The sequence below is a fragment of the Cryptotermes secundus genome, unplaced genomic scaffold (genome assembly GCF_002891405.2).
Source record: "Cryptotermes secundus unplaced genomic scaffold, Csec_1.0 scaffold430, whole genome shotgun sequence".
Classification (NCBI taxonomy): domain Eukaryota; kingdom Metazoa; phylum Arthropoda; class Insecta; order Blattodea; family Kalotermitidae; genus Cryptotermes; species Cryptotermes secundus.
The window spans coordinates 838,512-851,681 of NW_019721010.1; the positions used below are offsets into that span (position 1 = coordinate 838,512).

General features: G+C 41.2%; 1 protein-coding gene across 1 annotated transcript in view; it reads right to left on the reverse strand.

The window, feature by feature from the left end:
• The window catches only part of LOC111875157 (abnormal long morphology protein 1), a 177,513-nt gene that overhangs the window by 36,827 nt on the left and 127,516 nt on the right, over positions 1-13,170 (reverse strand). The window contains exon 4 of the mRNA XM_023871223.2: positions 7,675-7,815. Within this exon, the coding sequence (XP_023726991.1) occupies positions 7,675-7,815 (141 nt within the window). The remainder of the gene's footprint in view (positions 1-7,674; positions 7,816-13,170) is intronic.

The window sequence follows — 13,170 nt, forward strand, 5'->3', positions numbered from 1 at the left end:
CACACGTCACGTGCTACGGTCCTGCAGGCAGAACTGACGGACTGACGGGTTTCCCACAGGCCAACAGTCCAAACGATTGGTCGGCCGGCCGCACCACACATGTCAGTTTTGCCTTTCAGTCTTCAACTGTGCAGGCCGAACTGGAGGCCAAACTGTGTGTGTATGTAGCAAAGAGCCACAACGGCACTTGCCTGTAGGGGCTAAGGTTGACAAACGAAAACTATGTCTGGACATCAGGTCCCCCGGCCAAAATATGAACACGAAATCTCTGTAATACTAAGTAGAACTGTTAACCAGATTAAAGTGTCATTCACCTTAGCAATGATACAAAACGTTTCTTTACGCTTGTCTATTTAAGGATCATATGAAGTGTAGAAGGCATCCGAGAATCCCTACTTTACACGAATACAGTATCTGACATTGCACCACTATTACCGTTCAATGTTTCCGAAGATCTCCGTGAATAGTGTTTGTTCTGTCACTACTGCTGTGAAAAATACATTCCACTGATCTCTCCAACAGAACCCAAAGGTTCTGCATGTGTCAGCTAGACTATCAAAGGGCAGAAGGTCACTGTAACAGGCCGTGGAGGCCCATAGGGTTGTGAGAGGTCGAGGCTCCCACATGTTCCGGACAATCGGCTCACAGATAGTGGTGAGGTTTTCAACCTTACGCGCCGGCCGCCCTTTACCCCCCAGGAATCTTCCTGGTACTCATTTCTGTCAGAGGTTGAGTCGACCCCAGGGCCATAGTGTGGCTGGAAGGATTAGGTCAATTGAAAAATCCACCTCATCAGGACACATACATGTAAACTGCTCTTTCAAGCGAAGAGAAGAAATATGAATAAAAGTATATTTTAGTCAGTGACCTGTATATTCTTCACAGATGTAGCCGTGCGTGTTAAACGGTAGAATAATCAGATATATCTCTCTGAAATGACAAAGAATAGGGGTCAAAAATTATAATTAGGTCTATAGTATCTGTCAACTGAATACCCAGTTATCAAAATCTACTGAAACCGAAGATTTGTCAAAATTCTGGCTTCGACTGCATAGCCACTGAATGGTATATTCACTGCTTAATTCGGAGAATAAATATATTATTTCTGATACCAAAATTAATATTAATGAGATATGTTCATCATCACCATGATGATCACCATCAGTGGCATAACAGCCCTTTCTGAGCCATAGCCTTCCGCAGAAGATTCTGCCAGATTTGTCTTCAATTAGGCCATCCGGTTTTCACTTCTTTGGACTTCGCAACAATAATTTTTACAGAGCATGGCCATTTTCATCACACAAAATCCTATTAACCTAGACACAATGGCTTATAAAACGCCATGAAATGTAAAATAAATTATTCGGGTACAGGATCTAATGTGCAGTCAGCATTACCATAAATAAACCAATTTATACCTCGTGTAAATATTCATTTTTGAGAATGTCTTTCATGTTGGGGCCGCATAGCAATTTTAAGGTCATCTGAAGTCCATCAGCCTAAGGTTCAGAACGTTTACTGCCTTTGTGCGCAGCTGTAAGCGGGGTCTGTTTGAGGAAGAGCTCATTTTGTGCGAATTGCAGGAACACGTTACTGCCTGGTACGGGTGTTGGGGCACGCTATCTCACGCCGTTATTTCCTGTGCCAGCCATCAAAATCCGACACTAATAACTGATGTCCCCCAGCTACCAAATTGTGAATGAGGCTTCAGTTCACCCGGGCTCAGAGGTCTAGCTGCAATATATTTTTTTATTGCTAGTGGGGTGGGACCAAGTCCCTTGTACTGCGGCTGCTTCTAGCCTATTGTACCAACCCCAGATGATAGGTGAGGGTGATTGTGGAGTATTTGGTGCAATGAAGATTGGCAGGGGAAACCGAAGTACTCAGAGAAAACCTGCCCCAGCGCCACTTTGTCCACCACAAATCCCACTTGACCAGACCCGGGATCGAACCCGGGCCGCCGTGGTAGGAAGCCAGCGACTAACCGCTTGAGATATGGCGCGGTCAACTGGCTGCAATAGACAACTCATACCACGAGACTAGCACTGACTCCAGCTGCAGTATCAATCAGGTTATGTTTGCAGGGAAACAAAACCTCACAGTTAGACCCACAAGAATGAGAGTAACTAGTAACGCAATCAGCATGCAAAGCTCGCACGAGCTTGGAAATAGTCACGCCTTGAATGAAAGATCGCGTAGTCTTTAATTAACATGAATACACGCTCACTTACATGACATGAACATATGTACATATACATATGTATATTTATTGAAAACTAACTTGGGACATCGTCCCTGAATTCGAAACTGACATTTCAAGCAATGGCGTGTTACATTCTAACGTCAAGCAAACGGGAAACCTGTCATGGTTTGATGACAATCTTAAATTTTAATGAGTTGTAACTGTGATTACTATAATAAGAACGGTGCAGTCGAGTTAACTACGTTAAGAAACAAATGCATGGTTGTCAAAATACAGATGATGGCTTATGACGAAAACTAATTAATATTATTAGTTGGTTTTAATAAGGGAGTGGTACAATTCTCGCAGAGCATGGTTTTTAATGGCTCATGTCATAATTAACAATTCTAATAACAGTTCTTCACATTTTTAAGGTTACAGGTGATATATTTAGCGAACGAGAACAAAAAGTATTCGCATGAAATACGTTCTGGGAAGTATCACGAGCCTTCCTATACTCTGAACACAGCCACCTGTTTAGAAACTATACTATACTATACTGTACGGCTGGACAGAGATCCCTAATCTTACTTACTTACTCATGGAGCTGAGCCCTTCTTCAGGAGCCGCCAATTCTTCAGCTACTCAAGAATTTCCCAGCATTTTATGGAACCCGAAGGTTCATCACCGTGTTCACAAGAGCCCTCCACTGGTCCCTATCCTGAGCCAGATGTATCCAATCCATAACATCCCATCCTATCTCTCTAAGATCCATTCTAATATTGTCCACCCACCTACGCCTTGGTCTTCCCTGTGGTCTCTTTCCTTCTGGCTTTCCCACCAATATCCTATACACATTCCTCGTCTCCCCCATTCGTGCTACATGACCTGCCCACCTCATCCTCACTAATCTATCTACTAAAAAAACTGGAATGTTTTCAGAACTGCAACCAAGCATATTCAATATACGTGACAGTGGGCTCTACTTGCTTCTTCAGATGACTGGTTGTAATTATACAGACAGACGAGTTCTGTTTTAATTTTACTTTCAGCATTAGTAGCTGTGGTGGGGACCAAACCCTAATCGTGTATACCAAGCAGAAGACAACAGCCACTGCAGCCACTAACGCCAGGAATAGAATGAATACAGCCAACTTCCTGAAACGTTGTGTATAGTTGTCAGTGCTCGGTGAAAAATGATTACTTAAATTCCAGCAATCTCGACTTTACACACATTCTCTGCTCTCTTTCGAATGGCACTAACGTATGTCTACCTCTTCTAAAATTATCTAGAAGCACGGTATCTAGACATTAATGTTTCGAAGGCTGAAATGTATTCAGATCCTACCTCACAAGAACACAAACGTCCTCATTCCAGAGAGAAAAAACTCTCTCAGGAAATGATCGCTGTTTATGCTGGCAATCAAAGGAAACCCGTAAATAGAATGTGTGGTCAAAATGAAGAGGTTTTGTTGATGCTAAATCAGTTGGTACATAGAGTCACCACTTGTTTCTTAAGCGCTAAAACACAGATAACGGGATGATATTGGCATAAAGGTCTTTAGTCAACTTACGACTTTCATAATGATGTTTCGTACCGAGGATCCAAGAAATGCAGACCTTACTTCAGACATCAGACAATATGAAACATAACTGAGCTGTACTCAAACAACTGTAGCAAATCTTTACCAAATATTCCACTATCGTGACGTTCTTATAAAACTTCCATGGTAATCGATAAGTCGGTCCAAACGAAGTTAGGGAGACGGGTAGACAAACACACAGGCAGACGTGGTATCATGGAACCTTTCATGTGAACCAAACAAAGCGTGTCCAAGGACAGTGGGACACTTGCATTTGTACTTATTCTAAATAGCGAAATTAGAAGTGATAGGTCTCTTGTTCGTTTGGACTGAAATCTATCGCGTTCGACGTCCTTACGTTAAAGGCCTTACGCACCGAAAACAAATAAACCACCAAGGCCAGAATTACACAGTAAACTCAGTATAAACATTTGTTTATATAAATAACACGGTGAGACTATGTCCTTAGCACAGCGGGCTTCAAAATGGGCCTTCAGAAAATCGTAAGACGTCTTAAAACAGGTGAACAGCGTATCAGGCGACGGAGCGGGAACTAATGGAGAAAATGTGTAATTAAAAAGCATGTAACATCACCAATATTTCCAGTTCTTCGTTATGCTGGGTTTACATTAATTGTATTGAGTCCTTGGAAACCTGATGCGTGCTCAAGTGGTCAATGTTCTGCCGTTCATGGAGCCCGAAGGTTCATTACCGTGGCCATAACAGCCAGCCACTAAATCTCATCCTGTACCATATGGATCCAGTCCACAACCTACACACCTCATTTCTTTCATATGCACCTTAATACTATCTCGCGTCTATACCGTCAGGGGCTCCAAAGTGGTCTCCTTCTTCAGTTTTCCTCTCCCCCCCCCCATGCGTAATACAACTCCCACCTATCCCATTCTCCTTAATTTGGTAACCTTAATACGTTCTGCAAAGAGAGGAAATTATGATGCTCCTTAGAATGTGATTTCCTCCATTCTGCTGTTACTTCCTCTCTCTTAGGTTTGTAAACTCTCCTTAGTACTTAGTTTTCAGTACCCCTTACCCTTAGTGCACGGTCTTCCCACAGTAGGAGCAAGTTCCACACCCACAGACGGTACCAACTGAAACTAGACTTTACGTAAGTAAGAAGGAATGCATGCACACACAGCGTTAATCAAGATAATTCTGTTATTTCAACGATGTGCACAAAAATGAACGCGTAATGGGGACGTTGCACCTCTCGCCAATCTGCATATTAATCTCCAACACTACAGAATAGTTATATGTGCAATTTAATATTTGGAGGGAGCGGGGATCTAGCACAGCGAATTTAATTTTTGAGTTCTATCTTCTGGGATATAACGTCGTGCAGCCCGGTGAAAGTAAACAGATGTTTCGGAGGACCATACGGCCTCTATCTTCAGTGTCGAGATATAAGCCAAGCAAGAAACCAGAGCTTAAATCCAGTTAATTCAATTTTTATTCACTCAGGTCGAGCACTTACTTGACAAGCTCACCCTACCAAGCCCTGGTCCATNGATATTTTCTTCAGAAACGTTGATTTACTTCCATCGGACCCAAAAGCGTTATATCCCAGAAGACAAAATTCATCATAATCACAACTGTGAGGACCTTAAATCCAGTTAATTCAATTTTTATTCACTCAGGTCGAGCACTTACTTGACAAGCTCACCCTACCAAGCCCTGGTCCATGTCATAAAATATAGACAACGCTGACACTCACAACCTTTACTTGTAACGTTTTTATATGGCGCAAGTTACATTTAACACAAGAGAAGGAGAAGCCATTTCTGGAGCTATTCTCTGACATTTGTGGCGACTAGCTCTTCCCATATTAGATACGTATAGACAATAAGAGTTTCGATTCCGCACAAAATTAATATTGAGGTCAACGGTGTATGCAAACTCGCAAGGAACGCACTGGGAACATATCGTACATGTTTTCTAATGGACTACACCTTTCCATTTGTGTCATTGTAAAGAAGGTGAATAACGTCCCAGAAATCAGCTGATTTCTCCACCACAACTTTGATAACTAGGAATTACGTACTGATTTAAAATGCTAACAACTAATAGAGTTATTATAATTAACACACTTCCTATGTAATAGCCGGGATGGTGCAGTCGGTACAGCGACTGGCTACGGGCTGGACGACCGAGGGGCCGGAGTTCGAGTCCCGGTAGGGGCACGAATTTCTTCTTCAAATCGTCCAGACTTGTTCTGGGATCCACCCAACCTCCTATCCAATGGGTACCGGGGGCTCTTTCCCCGGGGGTAAAGCGGCAGGGGCGTGAAGCTGACCACTCACCTCCAACTAGTGCCGAGGTCAAGCAAATGTGGATCTGTACACCCACTCCCCCATACCGTGCGTCCGTCTTAACCATCCTGTAGATCAACAGACAAACGTCTGCCCTTTGACATCCGAGTTTCTCCCTCTCTCTCTCCCACGCGAACTGAGACGCCCTTCTCTTTCCTGGTTTTGGGCTGCAAATTGTACGCAATAACACTGATATATAGTGTTTAAAAGGGCCTGACGTATGCATGAGACCATCTGTTCGGTAATTAGTTGAGAGCGCATCGTAATTAAAATGCGAATGAACAATTTCATCGCGAAATTTAAGGTTACTTGGCAAAACAATATTTAGAACGATAACTGACGTAAACTGTCGAGTTATCTTCAAAACGTCCCAATCTTTATCGAACTGCCATGTAAATCAAAATGCCATAAAACTTGACTGTTTGCCAAGCAGCAGTCCATTCACCTAGACATGAACTTTGTGCAGTCCAGTGTGAGACTTGGCAGACATGTTCTGGGAAGTGAAACCAACTTAAAAGTACAACACGATGGCTTTGTTTCAGTTCCCCTCAGGTTCGTCTGTTTACGTGTTAACATAACACAGGAAGAGAATATCTTTATTTATTTATATTTTGTTACGCGTCTTCCATGGCAAAACAGCAACATTAGATGGCGCCTTCCTCGAGATGAGGGACTGATCTCTTTGAAAAACAGACGCCCCGTCACTTCTTGTGTTCCGTGGCCTGCTCTAACTTCGAGATGCTGCGATAATCTGCATGAGGCAGGTCTTAGATAAGGTCAAAAGTGGAAAACGGGCACTTCCACGCGCCCCGTTCTGGGTCACCAGCATCTCGCGAGCAACTGGGAATCACAATCGATACACACACGCAGCCCGCTGCCGGCTCGCCACCCATCTAAACAATGCACAACCCTGAAACCGAAAGCCAGCCCTCAGGCACCAACTGATGCCTTCTGCTTGCTCCAGGCAACGATTCCCATGATACTAAGGGCAGCGAGTGGAATCGAACCAACTTTCATAGGGACCCAGGTACTATTCAGAGGCATTAGATATGAAACGCTGCATTTCTGCTATGTATCAAGGACGGCGTGGATTCGACTCTTTGTCTGCAGAATGGCTATATTCGTTGAGACATTTCGTGGCACTCTTCTTCAGCCCATCCACAGATTTACGTAGATGGACTGGCATATTAATATGAAGAGGCTAGAATCGCCTCCTTCTTCAGTATTCGCAAGTTATAACTTAAAATAATACCCATTCGAAGCTATGAAACCAAGCATGTATAAACAAAACCAAAGTACGAGTAATATTAATTAAGAAATAAAAAAATAGATCTGGCCTTACTATCTCACAAAGATATCGATAACATTTGTCCCGCGTAATTTCATAATTTAAAGATGAAGACACATAAAAAGCATTTCGTCATTTGTCACGTAATGTTCTGATAGAGACTCGAGTTCGAGCGAAGAACAAAAATTACCATCATTTTAAAAAGAGGCGCTAAGAAATGACGTGGACCAAACGGAGATTAAATAAATAGGAAATGCGGGGGAAAAATATATAAAGAGAAAAGCCAGTACTTACCTTTTCGAAGTCCTCTTCAAGACGTACCACCTTCTCCAACTGTAGGAATAATTCCTCTTCCTTTTCATGCAACTCTAGGTCCTTTGTCTCCAACTTCCGCTCTAGCTCCTGGCGCGCCCGACTGAGACCGTCTCGTTCAGCCTGCAACAATTGCACCTCCTTAGCAACGGCTACAGGCAATACACATCATACAGCACCAACGTCAACGCACTGACAGCGGGATCGAAGCAAAACATAGCGTAGGATACACGTGCAATGAATGTATGAATGTATAAGGGGTGGGCCTTCTCGGCCCTTGCACCGCGACCTAAAATAGTCTATTGTGCTTTCCATATACGTGCAGTACACATGGGTGAAATGAGAAGCTCGAATACAGGATTCAGAAAAAACATGATTATTATTATTATTATTATGTGGTCGTCAACACAACAAAACTGTAAATAAATAAACCAGTATTAGTGTATTAACATTTGTTTATTATTCTGTATCTACTACATGTTTCGATCCAACTGGATCATCATCAGGCAGTTTTCATGATATCTCTTGTTTTTGGATCCATATTAGTACCTGTATTGATATAAATATCGTTAACAATTTCTTTATCATGTCTTGTTACTAAATTAATGTTGTAATATTAGTCCTAGGGGTTATTCATTTTTATATCAATTTTGATAGAAAAATGAGTAATTTATTTTTAATTGATCATTAATTACATCACATAGGAATTATTATTCAAGTAAAGCGAATGCCCTTGGTAAATTATAGAGTAGAGGGTAATTTTGTGTCTTGGATTCGGCGTTGTTTTAGTCAGTTACATATCTGAAAATATACAGAAGGTGTGTTCATATAGTCCGGTTGTGAGCTATGCGTAATTATGTAGTATGGTATAGGTGATTACTTACATGTTATGTGGCTGATTACTCGCGTGCAAGTGATACTACAATTCCTACATATTCTCTATATTTCTGTCTGCGGTGCAATTATTCTGTGATGACACAGAGTTACACAACAAGATGTATGCAATAAAGATAGGGGTTTTAAACCTTCAAAATGGAATTTTTGGCTCCAAGAAAGTGAATAACAGTGCTGAATTGCGTGAGTGTATGTGTAGGTAGTTCCGAAGAGACTAGACACTTGTCAGGTCAGTCAGTTTCCGGCCGAGTTACTCCTACAAAGCACCGTTCGATAGAAACACTGTTAATGGAACAGATTCTATCAGTGCCTCCTCTGGCTAAGAAATCTTGCGACGTTTATGAAACTCGAAGGGTCATCACCAGGGCCCGGATTTTGATGACATGTCATCTTTTTTTCCTTGTATCCTATGCGATGCTCTTAAATATATAAATCTCGGATATGAGCTGCTGGTTACAGAAATGTAAATTTTATAGGTACTTTTTTGTCATTTTTAGGTTCAAGGTCATTTTTTCATTTTTAGGGTAAATTTTTTGACTTTTAATGGTATTTCTTGTAATTTTTGGCCATTTTAGGGAATTTTTCTTCATATGTTTTCTAAATTGTGAATAACATGGAAGCGAAATGTTATTTCTTTTCTCCTTTAGGTCATTTTTTGAACTTCTCAGGTCATCAAAACCCGGGCCCTGGTCATCACCTTGTTTACAAATGTCCACCATGCGTCCCTATCCTGAGATAGCTGAACCCAACTCACACTCTCAAACCCTACTTCTCTGAGATGTCATCTACACCAAGGTCACCCCAACTGGGTTCAGCCTTTCAGGTTTATAGGTTGAAATTTTGTATGCGTGTCCTATATATACATGCGAGTTACATATCCAGCCAATCTCAAACTACAGTTCTCTATATTTTAATTTTAGGTTTTAAGAGAAGGCGTGGGATGATTAAAGTTTATTAACTGACAAGCTATTGAGACATTTCCTTAACTGAATGGCAGTAAGCATTTCCCGAACTGAAACTGTTCTCTTAATTTCTTCGTGAATGCATTTTCGTTTGTCAATGGCATTCCTAAATACCTGAAATTTACAACATTTTAAAGGTGTTTATTAATTACCGTTATACTACAAATTTTGCCTACATTCTAGTGACGACAAATTAACATATTCTTAACACCTTATAACGTCTGCTAGAGGTTCTTGCGTTTTTCTCTACTTTGAAAACTCAAGCAATAATCACGACCAAGTGTTACCACATGTCTTTAGTCCTTTGCTTCTTTCTAAGCTTAATAACGACTTATAGAATCTTAAGATTCTGAGTAATACGTGGCGTGTGAAGTATAAGCAAAATTCCCAGTATGGCACCGGGAATGTGCATACACACTTCTCACCGAAGGCGGTACACAACAGGTCCAGCAGCCAATGAACAGGGACGCAGTGGAACAACATAAAGGCATTAGAAGGGATTCAGGAACGTACACATCCACTTCAATCCTCAGCGGCGGCCTTTACTAAGCGAGCTGGCATGTTAATCGCTTAATCTGACATTCAAATTAATTTAGTTAATTACAATTGTAACGTCTTCTGACGTGGCACGTCAACAGGCAAAAGAGAGTGGTTCGCTTGAAAGCAAATCAACTGTTCTACAGGGCACCTCAAAAGTAATGTAACCTACAACTTCATAATCATCTTCAAATTTGATTGAATTATTTATACTGAGTTAGTAAAGCAAAAGCAAAATACGAAGGTCGTACCTTGTGTAGATTAAAAAGATAATGGCTGGATGGATTTTAAATAAATTATAACCACAGATGGACGTCATCATTCTTCATCTCCAAGAGTATAAAACTGGTCATTTTCAGGGACTGATACGTGCACAACAAACCTATGCATATAACAGCTATGCCCAGTCAACTGCACTTATCCCATTAAATGACAGTGAATTTACTGGTCTTCTGGGCAAAAAGAGGTTTCCAGTCTTTGTTGCATTACGATACACTTAACACCAACGTAGTTTTCAATGGCGGCTTCCAGTTTCCTCTCATATTCNAAAATACGAAGGTCGTACCTTGTGTAGATTAAAAACATAATGGCTGGATGGATTTTAAATAAATTATAACCACAGATGGATGTCATCATTCTTCATCTCCAAGAGTATAAAACTGGTCATTTTCAGGGACTGATACGTGCACAACAAACCTATGCATATAACAGCTATGCCCAGTCAACTGCACTTATCCCATTAAATGACAGTGAATTTACTGGTCTTCTGGGCAAAAAGAGGTTTCCAGTCTTTGTTGCATTACGATACACTTAACACCAACGTAGTTTTCAATGGCGGCTTCCAGTTTCCTCTCATATTCCTTTCAAAATCATGTGATAGCATCATTATCGCATTAGTAAACTTTCAGGACACATTTGTGTCACGATGGTTCAGCACCAGAAGCATAAAACGAAAACAAAACATAAACATAAAACAAAACAAAATCGCAGAAAATTAACATTAACAATACAGATGAATGCAAACTCGCAAAGAACATATTCGGAAAGAAGGGCACATTTTCACTTTTGATTTTGCTACGTAGCTCAAGCGGTTAGTCGCTGGCTTCCCACCGCGGCGGTCCGGGTTCGATCCCAGGTCTGGTCAAATGGGATTTGTGGTGGACAGAGTGGCGCTGGGGCAGGTTTTCTCCAAGTACTTCGGTTTCCCCTGCCAATCTTCATTCCACCAAATTCTCCATCATCATAATCACCCGTGGCAAGCTACAATAGGCCAATCAGTGGACGCCGTGCCGAGTGGACCAAGTTGGATTCCAGCCCCCACTAAGCGAATTAAAGAAACTACCAATTACAACAGCCTGGCCATAACATATGAACTAAAAATACAGGAATTTTGTGAAAATAAATATTTATATCCGAAACTATCGAATAGCTGCAAAGTTCATCTTTCTACATACTACAGACAGTCAATTTTATCTTGTATTTCGTTTAATATACAAGGTGTCCAAAAATATCTCACGTAAAAGTTAATGGATCTCTTAAATAAGTTATAGGTCTGTATCTTGCGTTATGCGCCACTGTTAACCATTTCTGAGAAAACTGCGAAAGTCCAACTGAAGTTTAAACAGATGGCCTACCAAAACAAAATTCAGCTAGAAATATTCAATGCGGATGCTTGTCAAAAAGGTGTATTACAAAACACGAGTAAACAGACATTATATTCCTATTACACATTCACTTTAGTTACTTCGTGCAAAAACGCATGCTATACTCTGCAAAACTGGCGTGCAACGGTTTAAAGGTAGCAAGCGGGTACGGTTCTTACAGTGGTGTATTCATGTGATCACTTTCCTGTATCCATACTCAATGCCTTGCCGCCAATAACAAACTGCGACCAACTTGGCAAAACAAAACAAAGGCTCTTAATCTTACATAAGTAGCATCACTGTGCAGAAGGCACGTCCTCGTAGAGCCATCCGAAGAGGTTTCATTTTTGTGTTCTTTTTCAGATGAAAAAAGTTACCACTACACATAATATATCCTAAGTTACAATAATTTACTAGAAATTAATGGATCACAAATTGACGAATTAATAATGAAACTTATAATGCTATACGCCGCTCAATTAGTCACGTGTCTTTCAGTGTAATTAAGCTTATACATGCTACGCACTGGCCCGTTCGATCTGAATTTATTTGGCGTGATTTCTCATCTGTGAACAGTTACTGGTGACTGAGTGCTTCTACCAAATAACGAAAATTACACGTCGCCTTAAAATATACAAAACAGCGAAGGCTTTTAAAATCCGCAAGGATCAATCCACACGTGTTGTGCTGTCAACAGGTAACTTCTTTGCACGGAGTTAAATCCAAATGTGGGATTTGTGGTGAACAATGTAGCATTGGGACAGGGTTTCTTTCATATGTATTTCCGTTTCCCTCTGTCAGCTCAACATTAATGGCATGAACTGCACAAAATTTCTGACCAGCCGACATTCTATCGATCTTTAGTTGAAGTTCATCTCTCATCGGCCCACGCTATAAGTGCATATAGACTAAGTATATGGATACCTGGGGATCTTGGAGGGAGAGATTACTTCGTGTAAGAAACTGAAAACGAATGCCCAGTGATTCACTGATTCTAAAATGTTGTCGTTTTCAGGGTAATAAAGAACTTTCAGTACTTTCGAAGTTCATCTGTTTTGGTTGTACATGTACTGAAATCATGCTTTATCTACGATTTCCACAAAACTGATTAGTCCTACTACATTATCGCTTCTTGTTCTTGTTCTTCTATTCCTGTTGCTCCCACTTGGAGCACAGGGCATCGGTGAAACGCTTAGTTTCAGTTCAGTTTCTAATCGAAGACAATCGTTAGGGTTCCTTGGACGGGGGATCAATCCGTCGCAAGGCCGCTACTTAACACAGACATCCATGCCTTGAGTGGGATTCGAATCCACGATCTCAATGTTCGAGAGGGCGAAGACCGCGCGGCCACTGTGATCGGCACATTCTTACTAATATTGCATAATATCCCTTCGTTGGTGTCTCCACCTTATCGTGGTGAGGACCCTGAGAACTATACCAGC